The 22,027-nt window shown below is 35.4% G+C and overlaps 3 protein-coding genes across 3 annotated transcripts in view; 1 reads left to right on the forward strand and 2 right to left on the reverse strand.

The window, feature by feature from the left end:
- Positions 1–464, forward strand: part of LOC112506615 (protein C2-DOMAIN ABA-RELATED 4-like) — a 2,140-nt gene extending 1,676 nt beyond the window's left edge. Inside the window, exon 3 of the mRNA XM_025110793.1 lies at positions 171–464. Coding sequence (XP_024966561.1) covers positions 171–464 — 294 coding nt within the window. The remainder of the gene's footprint in view (positions 1–170) is intronic.
- Positions 465–1,327: 863 nt separating this feature from the next.
- LOC112527833 (DNA polymerase epsilon subunit B) lies at positions 1,328–10,123 on the reverse strand. The gene is made up of 14 exons (XM_025138664.1): positions 9,961–10,123; positions 9,628–9,635; positions 9,261–9,439; positions 8,534–8,687; positions 8,198–8,329; positions 7,469–7,546; positions 5,470–5,574; positions 5,095–5,175; positions 4,725–4,855; positions 4,380–4,474; positions 4,206–4,305; positions 3,395–3,509; positions 3,206–3,316; positions 1,328–1,617 (listed from the first exon to the last, which is right to left on the reverse strand). Exons 1-14 carry the CDS (start codon positions 10,121–10,123, stop codon positions 1,471–1,473), a joined length of 1,599 nt encoding a protein of 532 aa, XP_024994432.1. The 3' UTR covers positions 1,328–1,470.
- Positions 10,124–14,192: 4,069 nt separating this feature from the next.
- On the reverse strand, positions 14,193–18,788 carry LOC112514700 (glutamate decarboxylase-like). The gene is made up of 6 exons (XM_025121301.1): positions 18,657–18,788; positions 17,156–17,360; positions 16,370–16,570; positions 15,491–15,959; positions 15,033–15,085; positions 14,193–14,792 (listed from the first exon to the last, which is right to left on the reverse strand). The coding sequence occupies exons 1-6, from the start codon at positions 18,740–18,742 to the stop codon at positions 14,334–14,336; spliced, it is 1,473 nt and encodes a 490-aa protein (XP_024977069.1). The 5' UTR covers positions 18,743–18,788; the 3' UTR covers positions 14,193–14,333.
- Between the last annotated feature and the right edge of the window lie 3,239 nt (positions 18,789–22,027).

The raw sequence follows: 22,027 nt of genomic DNA on the forward strand, positions 1-22,027 counted from the left end.
TATATATATATATATATATATATTTGTGTATGTACACACGCGCACGTGCTTGTTACCTATTTTGATCTTATATCATGCTCTCGATCGATTTTTCTCTATATATGTTGGAACCTCCCGTCAGGATTTTTTTAAAGAGTAATCTAATGGGGTTCCACGTTCTATGACTACAGACAGTGTACGACCATGACAACTTTACCTTGGATGACAAAATGGGAGATGTAGAATTAGACATCAAACAGTTTATCCACGTTTCGCAGACCCAACTTCGGAAAAACCTTCCGAGTGGCACCATTCTAAAGAAAATACCACCCGGCCGAGCAAATTGTTTGTCGGAAGAAAGCCATATAACGTGGGAAAACGGAAAGGTCATTCAACGTATGTTTCTCAGATTGCAAAATGTCGAATGTGGCGAAGTCGAACTCGAATTTAACGGCTTCGATGAACCTGGGGCCAGCAGCACTTAAATTTTATGTTTATAGCACCAACAACTTAGCATCGTAGATTGCAACGGTGTTGTAATAAGCTGTTAAAACGAAGTTAGATAATCCAAATTCTATTAACGAAGTTGGACAACCTAATAGGACAAAAGAAGTACATTGTTCTATTAGTCTTTTTTTAAGATATCTTTTAAACATCAATTCATTTTAAATTATTTTATTATTATATTTTAACTTATAGCAAGGTTTTTTTGTGTGTGATGGGCTGTTTGACAATTGCTGAATGGTTTGGTGCAAAATAATTAAGAGGCTCTCATGATATAGTGAAAAATAAAATATAATTGTTTGGTAATTGTGTACAATGAAATTAGGGCTCTTAATGGTTAAGGAAGATTCAGGATACAAAATCATTCAGATGGTTTTAAAACCATTAAGAGGCATACTTTTTTCCGACCAAACAAGATTCACCTCTTAACGATTCAGATGTTGCCTCTTAATGGAACTATTAAGAGGTAAACAAACAACCCCTAGCTGTAGGTATCCAGATCAACTTATGTACACCAACTAATAAATCATGGCATAGCAGGTGAACCTCCATGGTCACAAGGGCTTTGGCAGTGCTTGAATTCAAGCCATGGAGATAAGATTTCCACTACATCCCCGTGTCTAAACCAGTTCACCACACCCCAGGTGGTTATTGACATGACACGATAAAAAAGATCAAGAAAAATGAAGCTTCGGCAAATAAATCAAACAACCAGAACAAATATATCCCGGTTGGACTGGATCTGAAAGACTGTTTCCATGAATATCTCAGAATGAAACAAGTCAAACAAATAGATTTGACATTGATTGCTGATAAATATGTTTCGATTTTGAACCAATCTCTCTTTACGTTACATGCGTGCAAACTCGAAAAATTAATCATGGAATCGACCTAAAAACAAGAAACGCTAATTTCTGGAACTGTGTATGATCATTATAAATACTTTGTTTCTTTAGTTCACAAGACTGATAACGGATGATCGGGTATTTAAGCATCGAGGGCCGAGAGTTCAACTTCTCGATTGCAAGGTCGATATACCACAAAAGTGCTGTCATTTGAGAAAGAACCCGGATTGAAGCAAGTAATATCGGTGTACTTGAAAGCCTTCTGTTCGCTATTGTCACCCAATACAATCTGTAATAAGATCAAACGATAACAAATACGACTTTCTGTTAAATACTGAATTGCAATAAACAAATAACGTTCCATCGCAATTCTTCCAATATTAAATTACATCAAATGTATGGGCATAAAACCCAGAAATTTACAACAGACGAAACAAGCAGCCCCTTTATCGTATCAGACTCTCTTTGTCACACATTTCACAACCCGGGATTCTACATAAACAAATGCTCTACTCTTTGGGATAGAGTTCAAGTCTGCGTACATCTTACCATTCACAGACACCGCCTCCAAGTGGGATATACTGGGTTCGTTTGGTTTGATTTATATGATTTAAGTACAATGTTTAATTATTTTCATCCTCGGACATCTGAATACCTTTGGTGAACACAAATAAGATGAATGCAGGAGCTCAGGAGACCTGACCACTTTGGAGGATGTTCAGATTCTAGGTCGTCCCGTTATGAGCAGGCCCATAACAACCGGCATCTAAAAACCACTTAGGCGCGTTTGGTTCACATAATGGATTCTTAATGGAATCTGTCAAATCAAGTTTTACTATGCTAATTGGTTAGCAGGTAATGGAATGGAATGGAATGGAATCATTTGAAGAAATTGGAATCTGTCTGTTTGGTTTGTATGACGTAGCTTCAGAATTGGAATGAAATGACAGTAAATGACCAAAATACCCATGGGTCCTGCTAACTAAACCATGTGAACTACTAACCAAACCTATTTGTGAGTTGTCACCACATCCCCTACCAAAATATATCCTTAAACAACTTGAATATTTGCAAGAGCCCGAAATAATTGAAATAGAGATAAATCAAATAGGAACCAAAAGTCACGCACACGACCTACCATGAAAACTACAGGACACAATTTCAAGAAATACAAAAATACATAGAAACAATGTGAACCAAAGTGCTTAGACGTAAAACCCTAAATACCATACTAAACAGGGATATCCTATACCTCTAATATCTCTAACAGAAACCACATAACTGTTGTCATATGGTGATTTTCATGCCCTACACTTAATGTACTATTAGAATGATTAATATATCTAGTTTGTGCAAAAGGGTTTGCGCCCGGCAACCCCCGTGCTGGCCCACACCGCCTTACCCCAAGAGCATCATGTGAGAGGCAAATCAGGTACATAGTGGCCCACTAGGTGGTCGCCTTGAGAGCCTAGTGCCCACAAAGAGATAACTTGCACAAAATTTATGTCGTTGATATCCCATAATGGTTGCTAATGTGCAATGCCTCACTACATGCCAGTTCCTTCCAAAGTTGCCTCTAGGGAGAAAGTGAGAGACACTAAATCGGATGGTCTCTGAGTTCTCTGCCCAATCTCCAAAGGAATTGTAACTCACACACTCACGGATGCCGGACTCGAACCTTCACCTATTTGTGCAAGTGCAACTTACTATACCACCCTGGAACCAACTTTGCTACACCCCTTAATTTATCTAGTTTGGCACCTTAGATATCCATTTTTAGAAGGTATCCTTCATATGTCTAAAAACATGAAAATTAGAATACACGAGTAAAAACTAATAGAACAAAAGATTAATAGAAAAAAATGTTAGAAGTTCACCGTATGTGGAGTTGGATAGAGGTGGAGACAATGGTCATAATTCCAGATAATTGGCTGTACACTCAAAGGAAGAGGACAGAGATGACTTTGATGTGTTATGGTAGCAACAAGCTGCATCAAAGATAAGATTATAATTACTGCCTGCTTTAATGAACTGCAAGATCAATAATCGCAAGAATTTGAACTCACATGCTCAAAAGGATCACTGGTTTCTTCTGTTGAAGGAGGAATCAAACAAGATCGTCTCATTCTGTAAAGTAGATCCTGGCGGAAAAATACTATTTCCTGAGTATAGAACTTGATTCTGATTTCAAGAAGAAGAAGCATGTCAGTGATAAGAAAGTTGACAGTGCTTAAGTAGTCGTAGCAAGAACTTAAGTTGTGCATCAGAATACCATCACTTTCGTAAACTTTCAAACCATGAATCTTATTCATTAATATTTTAAAGAGAAAACTATAATTTTCAAAGGCTAGTCTGTGTAGCCGTTCAATGTAGGGGGGTGTAGGATTTTTTTTGTAAAATAAGAATTAAAAATTAATGCAACTGCTTATTGAAAAAGAAAATCCCAAATTTCTTTTGAACAAAATAGAAATTACAAGTGTTGGTTGACCATGTCTTACTAATTTGACGACCCGGTAAAAAAAACCCAAAAAAATATGTTGACATGGGAATCAAATTAAAGGATAATAAAATTCCCCTTTTTTGGTATAATTTGTTTCAAGTCAAATCTTTATCATAATTTAAATATTTTAGATTTAAAAAGTTATTTTTTGGATAAACATAATGATGGAGAGTAGTATCTTGTATCTAACGAGTTTATCAGTTGGTTATTAATTAGCTTTATGAAGTTCAAGAACTTGTACGCAGAAAATAGTTACATATATGCACTAATCAACAGTGCCAATGCCTAAAGGGTATTTTTAAGACTTTGACCAAAGCTTTATAACCTAGATATAGATTATATGCATGTGACATCTAATAAGAGAATTGCAGATGTACCTGCATGGATTGCTTGCAAAAATGGCATTTGGGATGTGCTTCTGGAGCTCTTCAGTTATATATTTGGGTAACGCACACCTAGGTAGAACCGTTGAAGGGCCTAAACATGCCAAGTACAAAAGATTAAATTCAAGAAACTGCAAAAGAACGGGTAGAGCAATCAATGTTATTCACCTGCATCATCAGGTCCAGGAATGAAAAGGAATCTACTGTGCTCTTTCAACCGTGGATGGTTTCCAATCATTTGCCCAAGTTTTCCAAAATTCAATCTGTATGGATAGTTGTCCCCTTTTCTTAATTCAATAAAAAAGAAAACAAACCAAAAGAATCCGGTATGTCCCACACAGAGGTTGGGGATGGGTAAGACGTATGTTGGCTTGACCTCTACATGAGGAGTAGAACGGCTTGTGAAAAAGTGTGTGAAAGAGAGACAGAGACAAATGAAAAAAATCTGAAAAACTAGTCAAGCAATAATTAGTTCATAGGTAAGTACCAAGAGCATCACATCAGAGATCTCACCTGATACTTGAGAAAGAATTATATGAAAGGTTAAATGGATGGGAACAGAAATTTCCCATCAACACGAAGAGAGAAGGAACCACCTCAACATCTTCATAACCATCTAGCACAGTCTCTAGCTTTGCCATGGTCTTCTCTAATAAAAAAGATAATCAAGATATTAGGCAATGCATGCAAAAGTCTAAAACCAAACCAAACCAAAAGCACCAGCATATCCCACCCGGAGGTGGGGTCTGCAGAAGGTAAGATGTATGCACACTTCACCTCTACCCCCAAAAGAGTACAGCAGTTGTTTTTGTGAAGACCCCCGGCATGCAAAAGTCTGCTGTTAATCAATACAAAGAAAAGACAATTAATACGAACTTTATACCTCCTCATGGTCCAGCCATATGTCAGACAGTATGACAAACATTTCATTGACTGCTCTTGATTCCATCTCTGCAAGTCTAAGCTGGAGAAACAATCAAGGAAACTTCCAACACAATTTTGTCAAAATAAACCAAACCAAACGAGCACAATATATCTCACCCAGAGATGGGGTCGGGGTGAGATGTACCTAAATCTGATCTTGACCCTCAAAGACTAGAGCGGTTGTTTCTGTTAATACTACAGAGAAATAAAAGTCTCGTGGCTATTGATTTTTTTCAAAATATTTATCGCATACTTAAGCAATAGGAGTCTCATAGCTATTAAATTATAGTTACTTGAAGCAAATTACAGTCGCCAAATGCCTGAGAAAGGATACAGTGTCCTCTTTGGGAAGTGTACCACCACCGAAATAATCAAGCCCCGTAAACATAGAGGCTGACTTCTCTCTGTCTTCTAATGGTGGAAAACCAAATGTTTGAACCTGGATAAATATCAGGTATAACGAGTCAATGACAACTATGAGTTAGCAACAAACGTTTACTGGATGTGAAATTATAACCAGCAAGAAGTATTAATAGCCTGCTAACAGAATTAAAAAGATAGATGATGTTGCAAGCCATCTTGCTGGAGAATCATAAATGACTCATCAAAGTATAACATATGTATCTCCCAACTCATTGCATAATTAAAAAGAAACATTTCATTTGTGCTAGATGTATTATTTTTTGTATGTTTCATCTATTTAAGCCAAATGCCAATCCAAAGTGATATATATTCAGGGTTCCTTGCTGGATAACACATCATGTTTCTCTTGTACCTGCTTCTATTTATATGTTATTGCTTGCTCTTAACTAATTTTTCTAATAACTTCTAATATTTGCCTCTATCTCTTTTACACATTTTTCACAAGCTGGTGATCTTCATGGAAACAGCTGCTACTCTTTGGGGGTAGATGGTCTTAGTTACATTTTACAACCCCCCCCCACCCCACCCCACCTCCGGTGGTGTTTGGCTCGGTTTATTCAGTCACAAGGTATCAGATCATAGCTTATAGAACTTGATGAGCAGTGCCACTACCACGTCGAATTCGTTGCCCACCTGTTCATCCTCGAGAACCATGCCACTAATCCTAGATTCCCAACTTATAGTACCTGCTTGCTAAGAGCCACAGACCTCCTTCTGGAGCTTTCTTTAGCTGACCTCTACAAACTGTAAATGTAACAGATATCATACGAATTTTTATGGCTTATATTTCCCCCTCTAACTTCTGAATACTGTATATTTACCATCACATTAGATTATTGCATGTTCCAAACAATATGACAAAGGAACCTCAGCATCAAATTTGATATAACACCGCCGGAAATGAATGAATGCACATAGAATAGTTGGCTTGGCTTCCATAAGCTCTTATCCTGTGCGATGCAAATATATAAATACACATAAGCAGGCAGCATAAAACCTTGAGGGTTAGCTAAACTCGCAATTGAATGCTACACCTTGGGGCTCCTCCACATAGGTCGCAGGTCTTCTCCTCAGGGCCACGGGGGATGTTATCTTCAGGGACCCATGGGATTAGTCGAGGTGTGCACACGCTGGCCTAGACACCCATGGTTACAGAAAAAAAGTAGCTAGCACGATGAAATGGCCCAATAATCAAGGCCCATATATTTTGTTCAGCCAAAGTTCTGGTATATGAGAAGACCTGGAGTTGATTCCATCCTTCCAAAAGGAATTTTGAAAAACAAAATGCACTCTATCGATGAGGAAATCAATGCACTATTATTACCCTTTCCATGTAAAATACATGTGCAGATGTAAGCAGTCAAAAATAAATAACGAAGTTAATTTTCAACACCCAACAAGCTTGGTATGAAATTTGCTTTAATTTTTCACAGGGTTCCAACCATCAGCATTTCTAGTATCTTCTTTCTTAACATGGATATCTCTATTAATTAAGTTCTGTTACAAAATAGCAATGGGATGGTCTATCTTATGATGCAATGTCAAACATGTTTGCATGTGCAAGAAAACCCAATGGAACATGAGATATGTACAGCTGAGTAGAACAAAACCTAAAGAAATGGAACAATTATCAGCCACAACATCACATTAGCGAAGTATGTGGAACTGAAAACACAAAGTTAAGAGAGAGAATGTGTATTTGTTGTTTGAGAGACAGTCCTTTTGTAGGTACTTAGAAGCAGTTACAATGAGAAGAACAAAGACTACAGTAACATGCTGTGAGTCAAGGCTTTCATAGGTCTATGAGGAACCATTAGCTCTTCAAGTTAGATGAGCTTAGAATTTGATGCCACTCTCGAGAATCAGAGCAAGTTTAACAAGGTTTAGTAAAAAGGTATAATAAGACTGACCTGGAAAGTACCATCTAACATCATCTCCCCTTGAGCTAAAACTATGGTGTTCTCAGAAAAATACCCTGTTGTTATCTTGTAACTAATGTCAAAGAAAATTTTTGTCACTGTATGTCTCTGCTATAGCAACATTAACTACATTGCATTCCAAGTAAGATGTGTTCAATAACAATCAAATGAATCGTCCAAACAGAAAGACCTCCAAAAAAGAATAGATAAAGGTAACAAACAAATAATATAAATGCAAAACATCATGCTTGATACAAACAAGACATTGGCCTAAAAAGTTGGTGAATTTCACATGGCCAACATAGAGTAACAAGAGAAGGAAGCAACAAAAAAGATTTGATTGGTTGGAATATGATAATCAACTTTGCCTTAAAATGAGAATATGATGGCATGCTAATACTTTATGACAGTTCCATTCAAGTGCCGCAACTTCCGTTGGAGTCTAATAAGTCTCATTCTTAATCCATCTCAAAATAGTTGAATTCTTTTGATAAAATTGCATATTGTAACACAAAGATGGACACAGATAATTAACCAAGACCAAAGCATATTATGAAAATGCTGTAGCCAGTAGAACAACTAAGATACTATTGCATTGTTTCATGTATATGCTTATGGATACCAATCTTTAAAATATGTCCATTATGATCTAATACTTCCAAGAACCTTATCCAATGCAACATAACTATTGAGCAAAGGAAATCAAGTGATTAAGGATATTGCATTGGACAGATTGATTTCAACAGCTGCCGTAAGGTCTTCCAGGTAAAAGTGGCCATCTTCCAATTGAGATATGACACCCATCACCCAGCTTATTCCAGTACGTCCAACCAGAGATTGAATTTGAGATATCTACAAAGTAAAGGAATCAACAACACTGTTAAAAAGAAGTTTCATTCATAATAAAATGAAAGGCACAACACTGTTAAAAAGAAGTTTCATTCATAATAAAATGAAAGGCCATTGCCTTCAATCAGATTAGCTCTGTGTTATGCAAAGAATGAAGTGTTTTTTTTTTGGGGGGGGGAGGGGGCGAGCGAAAGAAAGAGAGAGAACCTGACAGCTCCCAAACTCAGATAATTCAGTATTAAATGAAGGACTAGAAAATTGTGGAATACGAGATAGCCTCTGAGACAACAAAAGAAATCTATCCCTGTACAGCCAAGCTTTTGCAGGAGCATCACCGTGAATCGGAAGTCTCCCTGTGTGTCTACATGAAATGAAAGATGCATAAATGACAACAATTGATTTCAATATTAGTTTCAGCTAAAACAAATGATGATCATTCCAGCCCTCATTTGCAGATATCAAAAAACTATACAACAGTCTTTTTTTATATTCTCCCCCCAAGTCTGAAAATATCATTTTAATTGAACAAGGCATGGCTTCTCTTCTTTTGTTTGCACAAATATAAATTATTTAGTCACTTAGTAGGCAGAATAATACATCAGGTAATACGACCTATATAGACTGGATTCAAGAGAAATGGCTAGCTAGATGACTGGATATAAAACATGCAGGATTTTCCATACACAGTCCATACATCATATGACAAATTCATATGCAACTATACGTTATATAAGAAGACATCCTTTACTAATTGTACAAGGTTTGGCTTAAGATATGATACCTCTAACTATTTACCCAGGACTGTAATATCTTCTTGCTGCACTACTAGTAAATTATAATACATCACAGTTTATAAGGCTAGAAAGCCAAGAAATATAGTAACTAAAATGGTGACCGAACGACTAGGAAACAAACCCCAAAGCAAAATACTTACTCGCAAAACATCTTTCTGATAGGATCATAGCGGAACTTTGGAATGAGAAAGGCGTCAATTACGCTGAAAGATGAAGTCGTACTTGTACTAAGATTATCCTCAGCTGCAGATCCAGCTTCACAAAGCAGGCTTACGACACGCTGTACAGGCTCCTTATCCAGAATTGAAGACTTCACTGCCTCATTTCATCATTAAGATAGAAATCAATAAACCCACCAGATTATAAGGCAGGTAAATTCTACAGTAAATTATTACTCTAGTCTAACCAAAAAAGAAAAAAGCTATATCCTTTTTTTATATTTAATGTCAACTAAAACCTTTAAAATACAAAATTGATTAGGATTTTGTTGCAAATTGGTAATAACACTACCCTAGCTGTAGTAACTTGGTATAGAGTTTGAAGCAGCCATCAACTTTTTCCTTCTAGAAACTTTCAAAATCCATATCTTCTGAAGTTGAAAACAACCAATTTGGCATCCAAATTCAACACGAAGCTTCTTTATTTAAAATGGCAGTTTTTCCTCAAGAAAAAGTTAAAATCCTCATCAATTTTGAAGTTACGGAAGTACCCAATTTCAGCTTCTTTACAGATTATGCGGTTCCACCACAGGATTCAAATTTACAAAATCATAAACCACAAAAACCCTAAATCTTACTAAAAACGTAGGAAGACATAGTGAAAAGGTATGAAAGAGAATACATGATTGGTGTTGGAGTTCATCGAGGAGGAGATCAAGAGCTTCATCTTCGGCATCTTCATAGTTGCTCAAGAAAGAAAGGATCTCGTTTAGGGCTTCTACTTTAAGAGTATAACCTCTCATTTTGCATTTCCTCTGCACTTTGTTTCTCATCGTTCCACTCATTTTGTCTCAGGTACTTGGTCCCTTTTCCTCCCTTCCTTCAATTGATCTGGATGAGTAGCAGAATGAGAAGAAGAAACCAGTGGTTTTGCGGCTGCTGAAAATGGCGGGAAAACTTCCCTCAATTTTTAACGAGTAATGATGTTTTCCAAGTTCCGACCAATAATTCTCGTTTTATATCGTATTGTAAACGGCTTTTTTTTAATAAGTCTTAGAACTCTGAATTTTTATAATTACTATAATTATTTATTAGTACACGGGAGTCATCATAACACATATCAAGTAATATACAAAAAATTGTGAACCACATCAATATTCTTATATTTCAAAATTGAAAATACCAAGGGGGCGTTTGGTTGGGCGGAATTCACCGGAATCTGATGGAATTAGAATGGTCAATTCCGTTGACCAAATTTCATTCCAATGTTTGGTTACACATAGAATGGAATTGAATTCCTAAATTTGAGAAATTTACCATTCCTTAGTAAATGTGATGGAATTGAATTTCATCTCATCCATAAGTGTTTAAATGACATAAATACCCTTCTATTACTATTAAACTAGCCGCACTTTTTCACTTTTGTTCAATCGAACGCTTTCATCTTCGGTCGGACGATTTCTTCTTCGATCGAAAGCTGCTTTCATCAATAAATGGTAAACATTTTTTTCCTCATTAAATGTTAATTTATATTGTTATTTGTATTTAAAAATAAATAAATTTAAAAAAATAAACTTAAAAAAATATCGAAATAAGGGTATTTTTGTCTTTTTTTCATCATTTCATTCCAATTTTGTTGCAAACCAAACAGACAAATTCCAATTCATTAAACAAATTAAATTCCATTCTTGCCAACCAAACACTTGGTCAAATCTGATAACATTTCATTCCAATTCCTTCCAGATTGCAATTCCTTTGACAGATTTCATTCCTCCAGAAATCATTCTTCGAACCAAACGCCCCCTAATTAATTTCATATACTTAACTGTTTTTCATAGTGTATTTGTAACTCTTCTAATATTTTAAAGCATCACTTCTCGTTTCATATACTTAACTGTTTTTCAGTACAAAAATTTCTCATTAATATGGACTAAGATTCGAGTCAAATTCAACCACAATTCATGATTTAAAAATATTAAATTCTAATTTGTTACATCAATATCTTATAGCATTATATATTAATTTAATTTATTTATTTATTTAACTTTTAATATAAATTTTTCTTTTACAAAAAGAGGATTAACCAAAAATCTTATGTTAGAAGGGTCAACCAAATAAGTTAAGCACCATGAGTTTAGAAAATCGTTCAAGGGAGTCAGCCCTATGAATTGCCACAGAGACATCTTAGGGGATGTTTGTTCAGCTCTTAATGGTGACATTAAGAGCCAACCTCTTAATCGCTAAGAGACAAGGATTGTTTGGCAAAAAAAAAAGAACCTCTTAATGGTTACAAAAGGCTCTTAACCATTTAGGGGCTAGGGCTCCCCTCAACGATTCAGAGGGGTCTTCTTCCATTTTTGCCCTCTCCTCAACAGCCCGCTGCTCCCACGATCGATCCATTTTTGCCCTCYCYTCCTTCCAATCGAYMTCGTCTCCTCCCASGCCTCCCACCCTCCTTCCTCCTTCCAATCGATCTCGTCTCCTCCCACGCCTCCCACCCTCCTTCCTCCTTCCARTCGATCTCGCCTCCTCCCATGAGTTGCTGCCTCTCCCGAGTTGCTGCTGTGTCGCCTCTCCCGAGTTGCTGCTGTGTCGCCTCCACCATCTCCGTCCCCCTCTCCTCCTCCATCGTCTCCGCCTCCATTGTCTCCGCTTCCATCGTCTCCGCCTCCATCGAGTGTTTAAGGTTGGGTCCTTGTCTGCGGTTGTTTCTTCGAAGGAGGAGGATGAGAAAGATGAATGAAACTAGCACAGAGATGATACTTTCATTTTTGTAACTGATTTCTTGCAACATTTTTTTAGATTGATTGATGATGTAGATTAGGGTTGACTGATTTAGTTTTTGAAGTTGACTAGAAGCTAATTTGATTTCTTCCACGATCGATCCATTTTTTTAACTGATTTCTTGCAACATTTGATCTGTTTGTTGTTAATTTAGGTCATACAAGTGTTTAAGGTTGAAGTAGCATCCCTAATGTGAATGAGGGTTAAAATGGTAATTTACTGTCATTCAGAGAACAATTACCAAACAACATTATTTCATTCATCACTTAACCATTCTGGTCATCTTAATTAACCATTCTGACCACTTAACCATTATGCACCAAACCATTCAGCAACCGCCAAACAGCCCTTTAATCTTCCTTTATATATCTATCATTCAGTGTCAATCTTTTATCTACTATCAATATGGGATAGACAAAACTCAATCACAATTCAATATTATAATACTCAATCTTATGGTGTCACATTGATGGTTGTGGTTCTTATTTAAAAATAAAATAAAATAAAGATTATATATATAATTAATTTTTAATATTGATTAAACCTTCTTGCAAAACGAGAGTTGGCCAAAATGAACCAACCCCATGTGTTCGGAGGTTCGGCCAAAATGCTTTAACCACGGGTGTTAAGAGAATCAACCAAGAAGAACCAACCTCATGAATTGTCACAAAGGCATCTCGACCTCATTTTACATATCCAACATTTTTGTCAATCTTTCAACTCTCAATCAGTGTTGGATGTATAAAACTCAATCACGATTCAAGATTGAAGAATATTCAATTATTAGGGTGCCACATCAACGGTTCTGCTTCTTACTTTCAAAAACATATTAAAATTATCTTTTCAATTAATATTTAATATAGATTAATTGTTTCATAAAAAAAGGTTGGTCAAAATGAGTCAACCACATATGTTTAAAAGTTCAGTCAAAATGATTCAACCACGTGAGTTTAGACAATTGCTCCAAACATTTAAAGATAAACATGGCTTATAAAGCCAAATGAACATTTTAATTTTTAAAGGGAACTCATATTTCTCTTATATATTCATTTTCCTCATTGACGTATCAATTTCTAATCAATGTGGATACCCAAAATCCAACTACAATGCAAAAAAATTAAAATATTTGGTTTTTATGATGTCACCTTATTATTTTATAGCTTTCTTTTGTAATGATATATTGATTTTTTTATATAGACAATTTTTTTGCAAATAAATGAACAAAAATCATGAGTTTAGAGGGTTAACCAACATGAACTAGTGATATGAGTTTATAGGATTACCAAAAGAACCCAACCACGTGAGTTAAAATAAAGACACATCAACCTCCTCTTATATACATACCATCAATTGTCGATTTTTCGTCTCTTCATCAATGCGGGATACACAAACTCAACCTCAATGCAAGAAATATATAATACTCAATACTTAGGGTGTCACATCATTTCTTGTGAATTGTACTTATATAGAGAGAGGGCCCTATATATATATATAAATATTTTTTTTACAAATATGACTTTTTTTGCAAACAAAGGGTTGGCCAAAATGAACCAACCCTATGAGTTTGGAGGGTTAGCCAACATGAGTTAATGATATGAGTTTATAGGATTATCCAAGAGAATCAAAACCCATAAGTTAAAAAACAAAAACACATCAATGTCATCTCATATACCTACCATCAATTGTCAATCTTTCATCTCTCTATCAATGTGGAATACAAAAAACTCAATATCTATGCAATAAATATATAATACTCAATTCTCAGGGTGCCACTTCATTTCTTGTGGATCTTACTTTTATATATAAAGAAGATTTTTGTAAACTAATAATTATAATGTTGAATATACAAATAAAGTTATACAATTTAACATATTTATTCATAATCATTACGAAATTTATATTTGCCGGTCGGTTTGGTCCAGATCGCTCAAAAAAGAACATTCAAACCACATACTAAACCGGACCAAGCAGTTTAGTTATTTTTCATACTGCACCGGACCACTCAAATCATTGAGACTGTCTAAAAGAGTCTGGTTTAACTTGGTTCAACCGAATTTAGCGGTGAAATTGAACATCACTAGCCTTTTGTAATATGAGATTATATTGAGATCATATCATTGAAATGCAAGTATGATGGCAAGGAATTGAAATTGCAAAAAAAAAAAAAAACGAAGTCTTAAAACTCTGTATTAGATCGGTCGCGTATTCGTAGCCGATCGAAGGACATGTCATTAAGTTGGCCCATATACGATGAACCAAATAACCAACCAACTAGCAGACGCTACTCGTTTTCTTACCATGAACAAATCGCCGCCAGTATTTGGTTATTCCCCGTTGCATCTCCCTTGTGCTACGATCACTGGGCGTGCCATCATGTGCATGGCTCATGCTCGCAATTGATTGTGCATCTTCCATCTCGTTAACCACTTTGACGATATCCGCAATTAGTCGATCAGCTAGACTGTGGCTGAAATCTTCACGAATCACGACTCTGAGAACCAAAATATGTTGCGCATCCGGTGGCATGGTGTATGCCGGAACGATCCATCCGAATCGTCTCAGAGACTCGGATATATCGAACACAGTGTATCTTGAACTGTCTTTAAGCGAAAACGCTAGTAAAGGAATGCCAACATCTTTAGAGATTATATTAAATCTCCCAGTCTTTTCTAACCCTTCTTTAAGCACCGTTACGTTTCCGTTACAGTTCTTCATGACATCCCGATAACCCTAGTGAATCAAAGCTAAAAACTAAGATTGAAGCACATTTGGTCCAAACGTGCATCGTGATCATGGAGGGAAACATGTATTATACGCCATTTTCGTTACATTTTGCAAAAATGTTTCGACTCGAAATTATGAGATTTTACATGAGCAACCTTTCCCGTTGCTCCCAGGCTCGTTTTACCAATCCGTGCACCCAAACTCGCCTCACAAACGATAAAATAGTAGTATTTCTAGAGGAATTACCTCGAAGCCAAGTCGTATGAACTGGTAGTACTGCGCAATTATCTGGCTCGACCCTATTCACGTTTACGAGACAAATGTTAAACCCGATCCACATCATAAAGAATCACTCTCTATGTATAAATAGTTTCAAATGTTCTCGTTTTGTCGTTGGCCTACGTTTTCCGGATTATATAAACGGGACCCACAAAAACATAGACGCAAACATGCAATGCATGCAACAAAATTGGGTTTATAGGACGCAAAAAATGTGCAAGCGTCCTAATACGACACTTTATTTTTTAAATGTTATATAAAACTTGTTAAAACACCTAGAAACATTTTATAAACTTATTGCAACACTTTTAAATAGTACGTTCTATTGATTTAATCTATAAACTTAAGTCATATAAAGTAGTTTATTAAATGGGACCCACAAAATGCAGAAGCAAGATATGTGAACATCTATGGAGACATTTTACCTTTAGAGAAGTTGAGAGTGAAGGTAGGTTGATCAGATCCCAAGTAATTTATATGAAACACGAGCTCGTCCGGCAAGTCGTCTTTCGTCCGCCAAACGACCCAACCAACGCCGGCGTATACGAGCCCGTACTTGTGACCGCTGACGTTGATGCTCTTCACGAGCGGCAAACGAAAATCCCATTCAAGATCGGGGTACAGAAAAGGGGCAACAAACCCTCCACTTGCAGCATCAACGTGAATCGGGACGTTCCATCCTGTTTCTTCGTTTTTCTTTGTTAAAAGCTCGTTAAGAAGCTTAACGTCTTCAAACTCTCCGGTCATCGTCGAACCAAGAATCGCAGCCACACAGATCGTGTTTTCATCCACTAATTCGACCGCTTTCACGGGATCCATCACATAGTATCCTTCTTTCACTTTCACCTCTTTCAATTCGACCTCAAAATAGCTCGCAAACTTCTCCCAGCAGACCTATGAAACCAGTTTTTTTTTATTAACCTGGATATCCAACCCGCTATGCGAGCCGACTAATCCCAGGGCGACCACCTGCTTTGCAGATAGCCCGGAGTCACCGCATTTGAACCTCCGTGGCCACAAGAGGATTTTTATTCCTCCTTGGATTTAAACCTGAGACCTCCTGGTATTTTTGACTTTTGGAGTCAAGCTCAAACCAATCAGGCACCACCCTTGTGGTTTGAAACCAGAAATTTGTCGATGCTTTGAATTGAAACAACCAAGAATCGAGCAAATAGACCAAATGGTCATTGGCGCGACAATATCCGGGTTACTGATAGAGCACAACCTCTCAGGAGGTTAAGGTGAGAAGTGTGCATGAGTATTTATTTATATAAATATTGTATATTTAAAAAAAATAACCGAACCTGCACATTCGATCCGGTGATGATATTGGGGTTATCGCAAGTTTTTCCTTGCGATTTTCTCTTGGCCTGCCATTTCCGTTTGAAAGCGAGACCGGCGAGCATTATCGCTTCCGATGATCCAACCGTTCCCACACCGACAGCAGTATCGTCTTCTCCGATTGGAGCATGGAACAGTCGAGCGATCATGTTTACGCACCTGTTCTGCAATGTTAAAACAACACAGGAAATTACATATCAGTAGATCAGCATATAAAAAAAAGCAGACTCTACTTTCAAGTGAGATATATCAGATTCATTTAGACCAGACCATGTTTGGCCTCGTTTTATAGGGAAACGGGACAATCTTAGTCGTTCTTTTACCAAAATAAATGAAAGTTCACAATTTTCTAAGGGGCTGTTTACCAAATACTTATTCGGTAAGTGCTTACCAGTAAAATTTAACACTACTATTAAGTTTCGTATAGATAATAGTATGTGCGTATTAATTTGTCTTTATAGATCGGGAAGGTTTTTTATCTGGGAGGTTTTCTATAAATAGAAGAAACGTGTTTTTTTAATTGGGATTTGGGAGGGATAGCTTTGGAAAAAAATTGACTTTATGCATAAAGATCCCCAGCATCTTACCGAATAAGCCAATTTTTATATCATTGAGCCACTACCAAAGTGTCATCTATAGCTAACCGAATAAGTTGTGAGTCCCATTAAGCCTATTAAAGTTCCCTAAAATCAACGTTTGTTGTTTCACAGTTCCGATACGGTATATTTTTTTAGAAGATGAATATGGACCTGAAGTTCGGTGGTGACGGGATACTCGTCCATGTCAACGTAGTTCTTGTTGATAGATGACATGATAAGTTTATCGCACTCTGGCTCCATCCACGTCGTCACAAATGACGCCAAGTTTAGCCTCGGATTACCATCGAGCATCAACTCATCGTTTATTATCTGATATGCCGCATCCTTCGGTATCGGTTGATCGGGCATCTTAAACCTGCGATATATTTATTGTCATTCAAAATCATTCGTTCTTATCGTTTCAAGAAAAAATCATTAGATTCTTCGATTTTACGTGGAAGTTTGCTTTTGAATACATTCAGTTGTTTCTAATACAGTGTCGTCCCTGGAAGGACGAGTCGGGCATACGTCAGGGTCCACAAAAATAGGGGTCCAATATGTTTTTTTTTTTCACATATACTATATGGTATGTATTAGTAGTTCAAAAAAATTAATAAATAAAAGTGCCCGTTTTTACCTCCAGGGTCTATAAAATGTCAAAAATGAATCTACTCTAAGCATTAATCTGTATGGATAAATTAAGATAAATTGATGTTTAATTTTGTACTAAATAAATAATATGAACAACAAAATTTACCATTTTAATCTTATGTCTAAATAAGTCTTAGAATGAAAATAAATTGTATAATAAATATTTAAAATTACAAAAAAATAAAATAATATAAATATTGAATTTAACAAGCTCATAACATAATATTTAATAACTTAAAATATATTTAAAAACAATAAGGTATTATTGTTTAATTACATATGTATGTTGGTAAACTATTTATTTTTAATAAAACGTGTGATTAAAAATTAAAGGATAATATAATTTTGGGAAAAAAATTCTAACTTATGTGTGTTTGAAATTGCTTATAAAAACAACTTATTGACTTATTTTGGTGTGACATCGGTAATAAGCACTTTTGAGTGTCTGGATAAACAGTTTATATCGGTGTCAAATGATAATAATAAGTTTTTGAATAAGTCAAACTATTCTAATTTATAATAAGTTGATAAACACTTTTGTAAAAAAACATAAATTGTTTCAAATAAGCAATCCCAAACACCATTTAATATATTAACATAAGATGAGCTAATTTAACATGTTAAGAGACTGTTTGACAGTTGCTGAATTTGATACAGAATTATTAAAAGGCTCTCATAATATAATGCAAAATGAGATATAATTATTACAACGAAATTAGGCGCTGAATGGTTAAGAGAGGTCTATGATACAAAATTATTCAGAGGGTTTTAGAACCATTAAAAAGACATGTTTTTTTTTGCCAAACATAATTCACCTTTTAACGATTCAGATGCTGCCTCTTAATGGAACTATTAAAAGGTAAACAAACAACCCCTAAGTCAATCTTTTAATAATAATTTAAAATCAAACATGTTAATATAACTTAACAATTAAGCCAACCACCCATTAAGCTCGTTAAGTAAAAAACAAACACGAAAATAAAACACCTCCTTACTCGATAAGATACAATTAAGTATTTACCTTGGAAGAGATGTACGGACATATCTAGAAGCGAAAGTAGAGTGTAGGTTTTGATCATAATCGGCGATCGTCGTGCTGATCACCATTTTTTCCGGCCAGCGATTGATTGTTTCCGGTCACCTCGTCGGTTTTTTTTTTAGAGAGCGCTGCTTTCACAATTGCAGGTTCAGGTGAAGCATTTATTTATGAGCTTTCACAAGGACACCTATACCTGCATTAATTATTCAAAGTTTTGTATAAAACATATTTTTTTATTATTTCGGGGCTGTTTGTCGGTTGCTGAAAGATTTTGTTCAGAATGATTAAAATACTCTCATGATATAATACAAAATGAAATATAATTGTGTGGTAATTGATTACGATGAAATTAGGGCGCTTAACGGTTAAGGAAGTGTCAGGATACAAAATCATTCAGATGGTTTTAAAACCATTAAGAGACAAACTTTTTTTTGTCAAACAAGATTTACCTCTTACGGTTCAGAGGTTGTCTCTTAATGGAACTATTAAGATGTTGTCTCTTAATGGAACTATTAAGAGGTAAACAAACAACCACTAAATTTTAGATTGTTAAAATTACAAATTTAGTTCCTATGGTTTTGTTGAAAATAGTGTTTTTTATCTGTAGTTCTGAAATTACAAGACAATCATTGTAGTTTGAAAAAACGTCGGCATTTGATCTCTACCTCTGACGGTTGTTGAATTTTTTTGTAAGATTTTGGGTATTTTCATTATTTTATCTATATTTTTGTATTTTACCCAGTTAAAAACCACAAGGACCAATATCATAAAATCGATTTTGATTGAGTAAAAAACAAAAGAATCGATAAAATGACGAAAATGTCTCTTATTTAACGGATTTTTTAATGGTTATTAGAGGGAGGGACCAATTCAGACGTTTTTGAAAACCACGATGACTATCTTATAACATTGAAGTTGAAAGAGACAATAATATTATTTTCGACAAACCACAAGGACCAAATTTATATTTTACTCTTTGTTTTAATTCATATTTCAAAAACATGAATTTAGATTTTTTTTTATTAAGCTACATATCCAATTTGCCATGCGAGCTGACTAATCTCAGGACGATCATCCGTTTTGCAAGTAGTCCGAAGTTACTGCATTTTAATCTCCATGGCTACAAGGGGAAATTTTATTCATCATTGGATTTGCACCTGGGACTTCCAGATACTTTTGATCATTGGAGTTTAAGCTTAAACCAATCGGGCATTAGGGATGGTGATTTGGCCCGACCCGGTGGGGAACCCGGTTCACCCGACCCGGACGGGGACGGGGATTCCCCGCTAAAACGGGTATCGGGGCCAGGGCCGGGGATCCCCGGTAGAGGCAAACCGGGGTTGGGGTTGGGGCCGGGGCCGGGTATTGTATCCCCCGACCCGCCCCGTACCCGGTATATATATAAATATTAAACATTTTTATTATTTGGGCTTATAAGTGATATATATATAATTGGGCTTAGATTTATTATGGACTTGGGCTTATAAGTGATATATATAATTGGGCTAAAACGGGTGTTGACTGGGTGTTAACCGGGGGTTGACCGGAGGTTGACCGGGGGTTGACCGGGGTTGACTGAAAGTTGACCGGGGACGGGGCCGGGGCCGGGGATTATTTATATAAACCGGGGCCGGGGCCGGGGATTGCAAACCCCGCCCCATCCCCGCCCCGTTGCCATCCCTATCGGGCATCAACCTTATGGGTGAATTTAGATTTCCAGTTTCGTAACGGAAAGTTCTGATGTAAGATAAAAATAAAATCAAAGTCGATCTTAAAAACAATTAAAAAATCCCTTACGATGTACTTATGAGTTAAACTACTCATTAATCGAACTTACGGTTTTTGGAAGTACCAGTTTTTAACATTTTATATATATGCTGACAATATTAGAGCAGATGAGGTTAGATGAGGTTGGAGTAGTGGATGCTGGAAGAGAGTGAGGGCCGTTTAACGAACACTTACCTTACTAAGTGCTTACCAGTTCAATTACTTTACCGAGTGAACTTAACAATGACCGAAAATCTTACTCGGTAAGAGGAAAGACAATGATCAAGAGTCTTAACCAGTAAGCGTTTACCCAGTTATAAACACTTACCATCTCCATTTTGATGGTAAAAAATGTTACTATATAAGGTAAATGAGAGTGATGACTTTTGCTAGTGAGCACTTAATTTATATTCTCATACAACCTTTATCTCCCATATACCAAATACACAATCAAATAAATTTTCTGTTAAATTTTATTCAGATGTTTAATTTCCTGTAAGATATGATATCAGAGAGAATGATTGTTTGAGAAGGAAAGTTATTATGAGAAACGTAAAAAGATATTCGAACCCTTGATCATTTTTAATTTCATGCTCATCCATTAATTAAGTAAGTTTTAGAAGAGAATTGATCGGTATATCTTGATGCACCTCATTAATATTTAACATTTAATCAAAATAAATTAAAGGGTCGAGATTTATTCTTACACTTCTCGTTCTACTATTTACGGATCATATACCATGTTATTATAAATTATCATCAATTTATATATAATAAATTAATGACGTGTTTGAGGTGTAAGAGTTTTGGTGATTTGTATAAACACGTGTAGCTTCAATATATACCTGGATAACCACCGTTGATAAAATTGAGGTGACGTTTCACTAACAAACCATTTATTCAACAACAATAGTTATCGAAACCAGTTTCATTTCAAACTAAATTAGAAGCGTATTTTGCAATATAGCGAGATATATCGTGATTTTAATATTTTATTATATTTTTTATCTCAATCGATGTTATAATATGATTTTATGTGATTTTAAAAAAACAATAGTTTTTAATTTTGAATAAAATACATGTTTAAAAATATCATAAAGATTTGATAAAAATATATCGATATTAGTATCAAATTAACTATTTGAAATTCCTCATTTTTTGTGTGATTTTTTAATTCAATTTTTTTATAATTTATTATATGTATAATAAAGAAGCAATTTATATTTGATTTAATAATATAATTTTTTTATAAAGATAATAATTATTTATTTTGTTGAAACTCGATAATTATTTTAATTATATTTTAGATTTTTTATATTTTAAAATGAGATGTTCATCCCCTATTTGATTATGTTTATCTGCAGTTATTTATACGAATTCAAACATCGAGCTTTAATAAGTTGTACTTATGCATAATTACTATTTTAAGTAATATGCATCAATATACAGTACTTTATGCATAACAAAAATATATCGATATTCGTATCAAATTAACGATTTAAAATTCCTCATTTTTTGTGTAATTTTTTAATTCAAATTTTTATTATAATTTAATTTAGGTACAATAACGAAGTAATTTATATTTG

Source organism: Cynara cardunculus, assembly GCF_001531365.2.
Source record: "Cynara cardunculus var. scolymus isolate 2C chromosome LG 1, CcrdV1, whole genome shotgun sequence".
Taxonomy (NCBI): domain Eukaryota; kingdom Viridiplantae; phylum Streptophyta; class Magnoliopsida; order Asterales; family Asteraceae; genus Cynara; species Cynara cardunculus.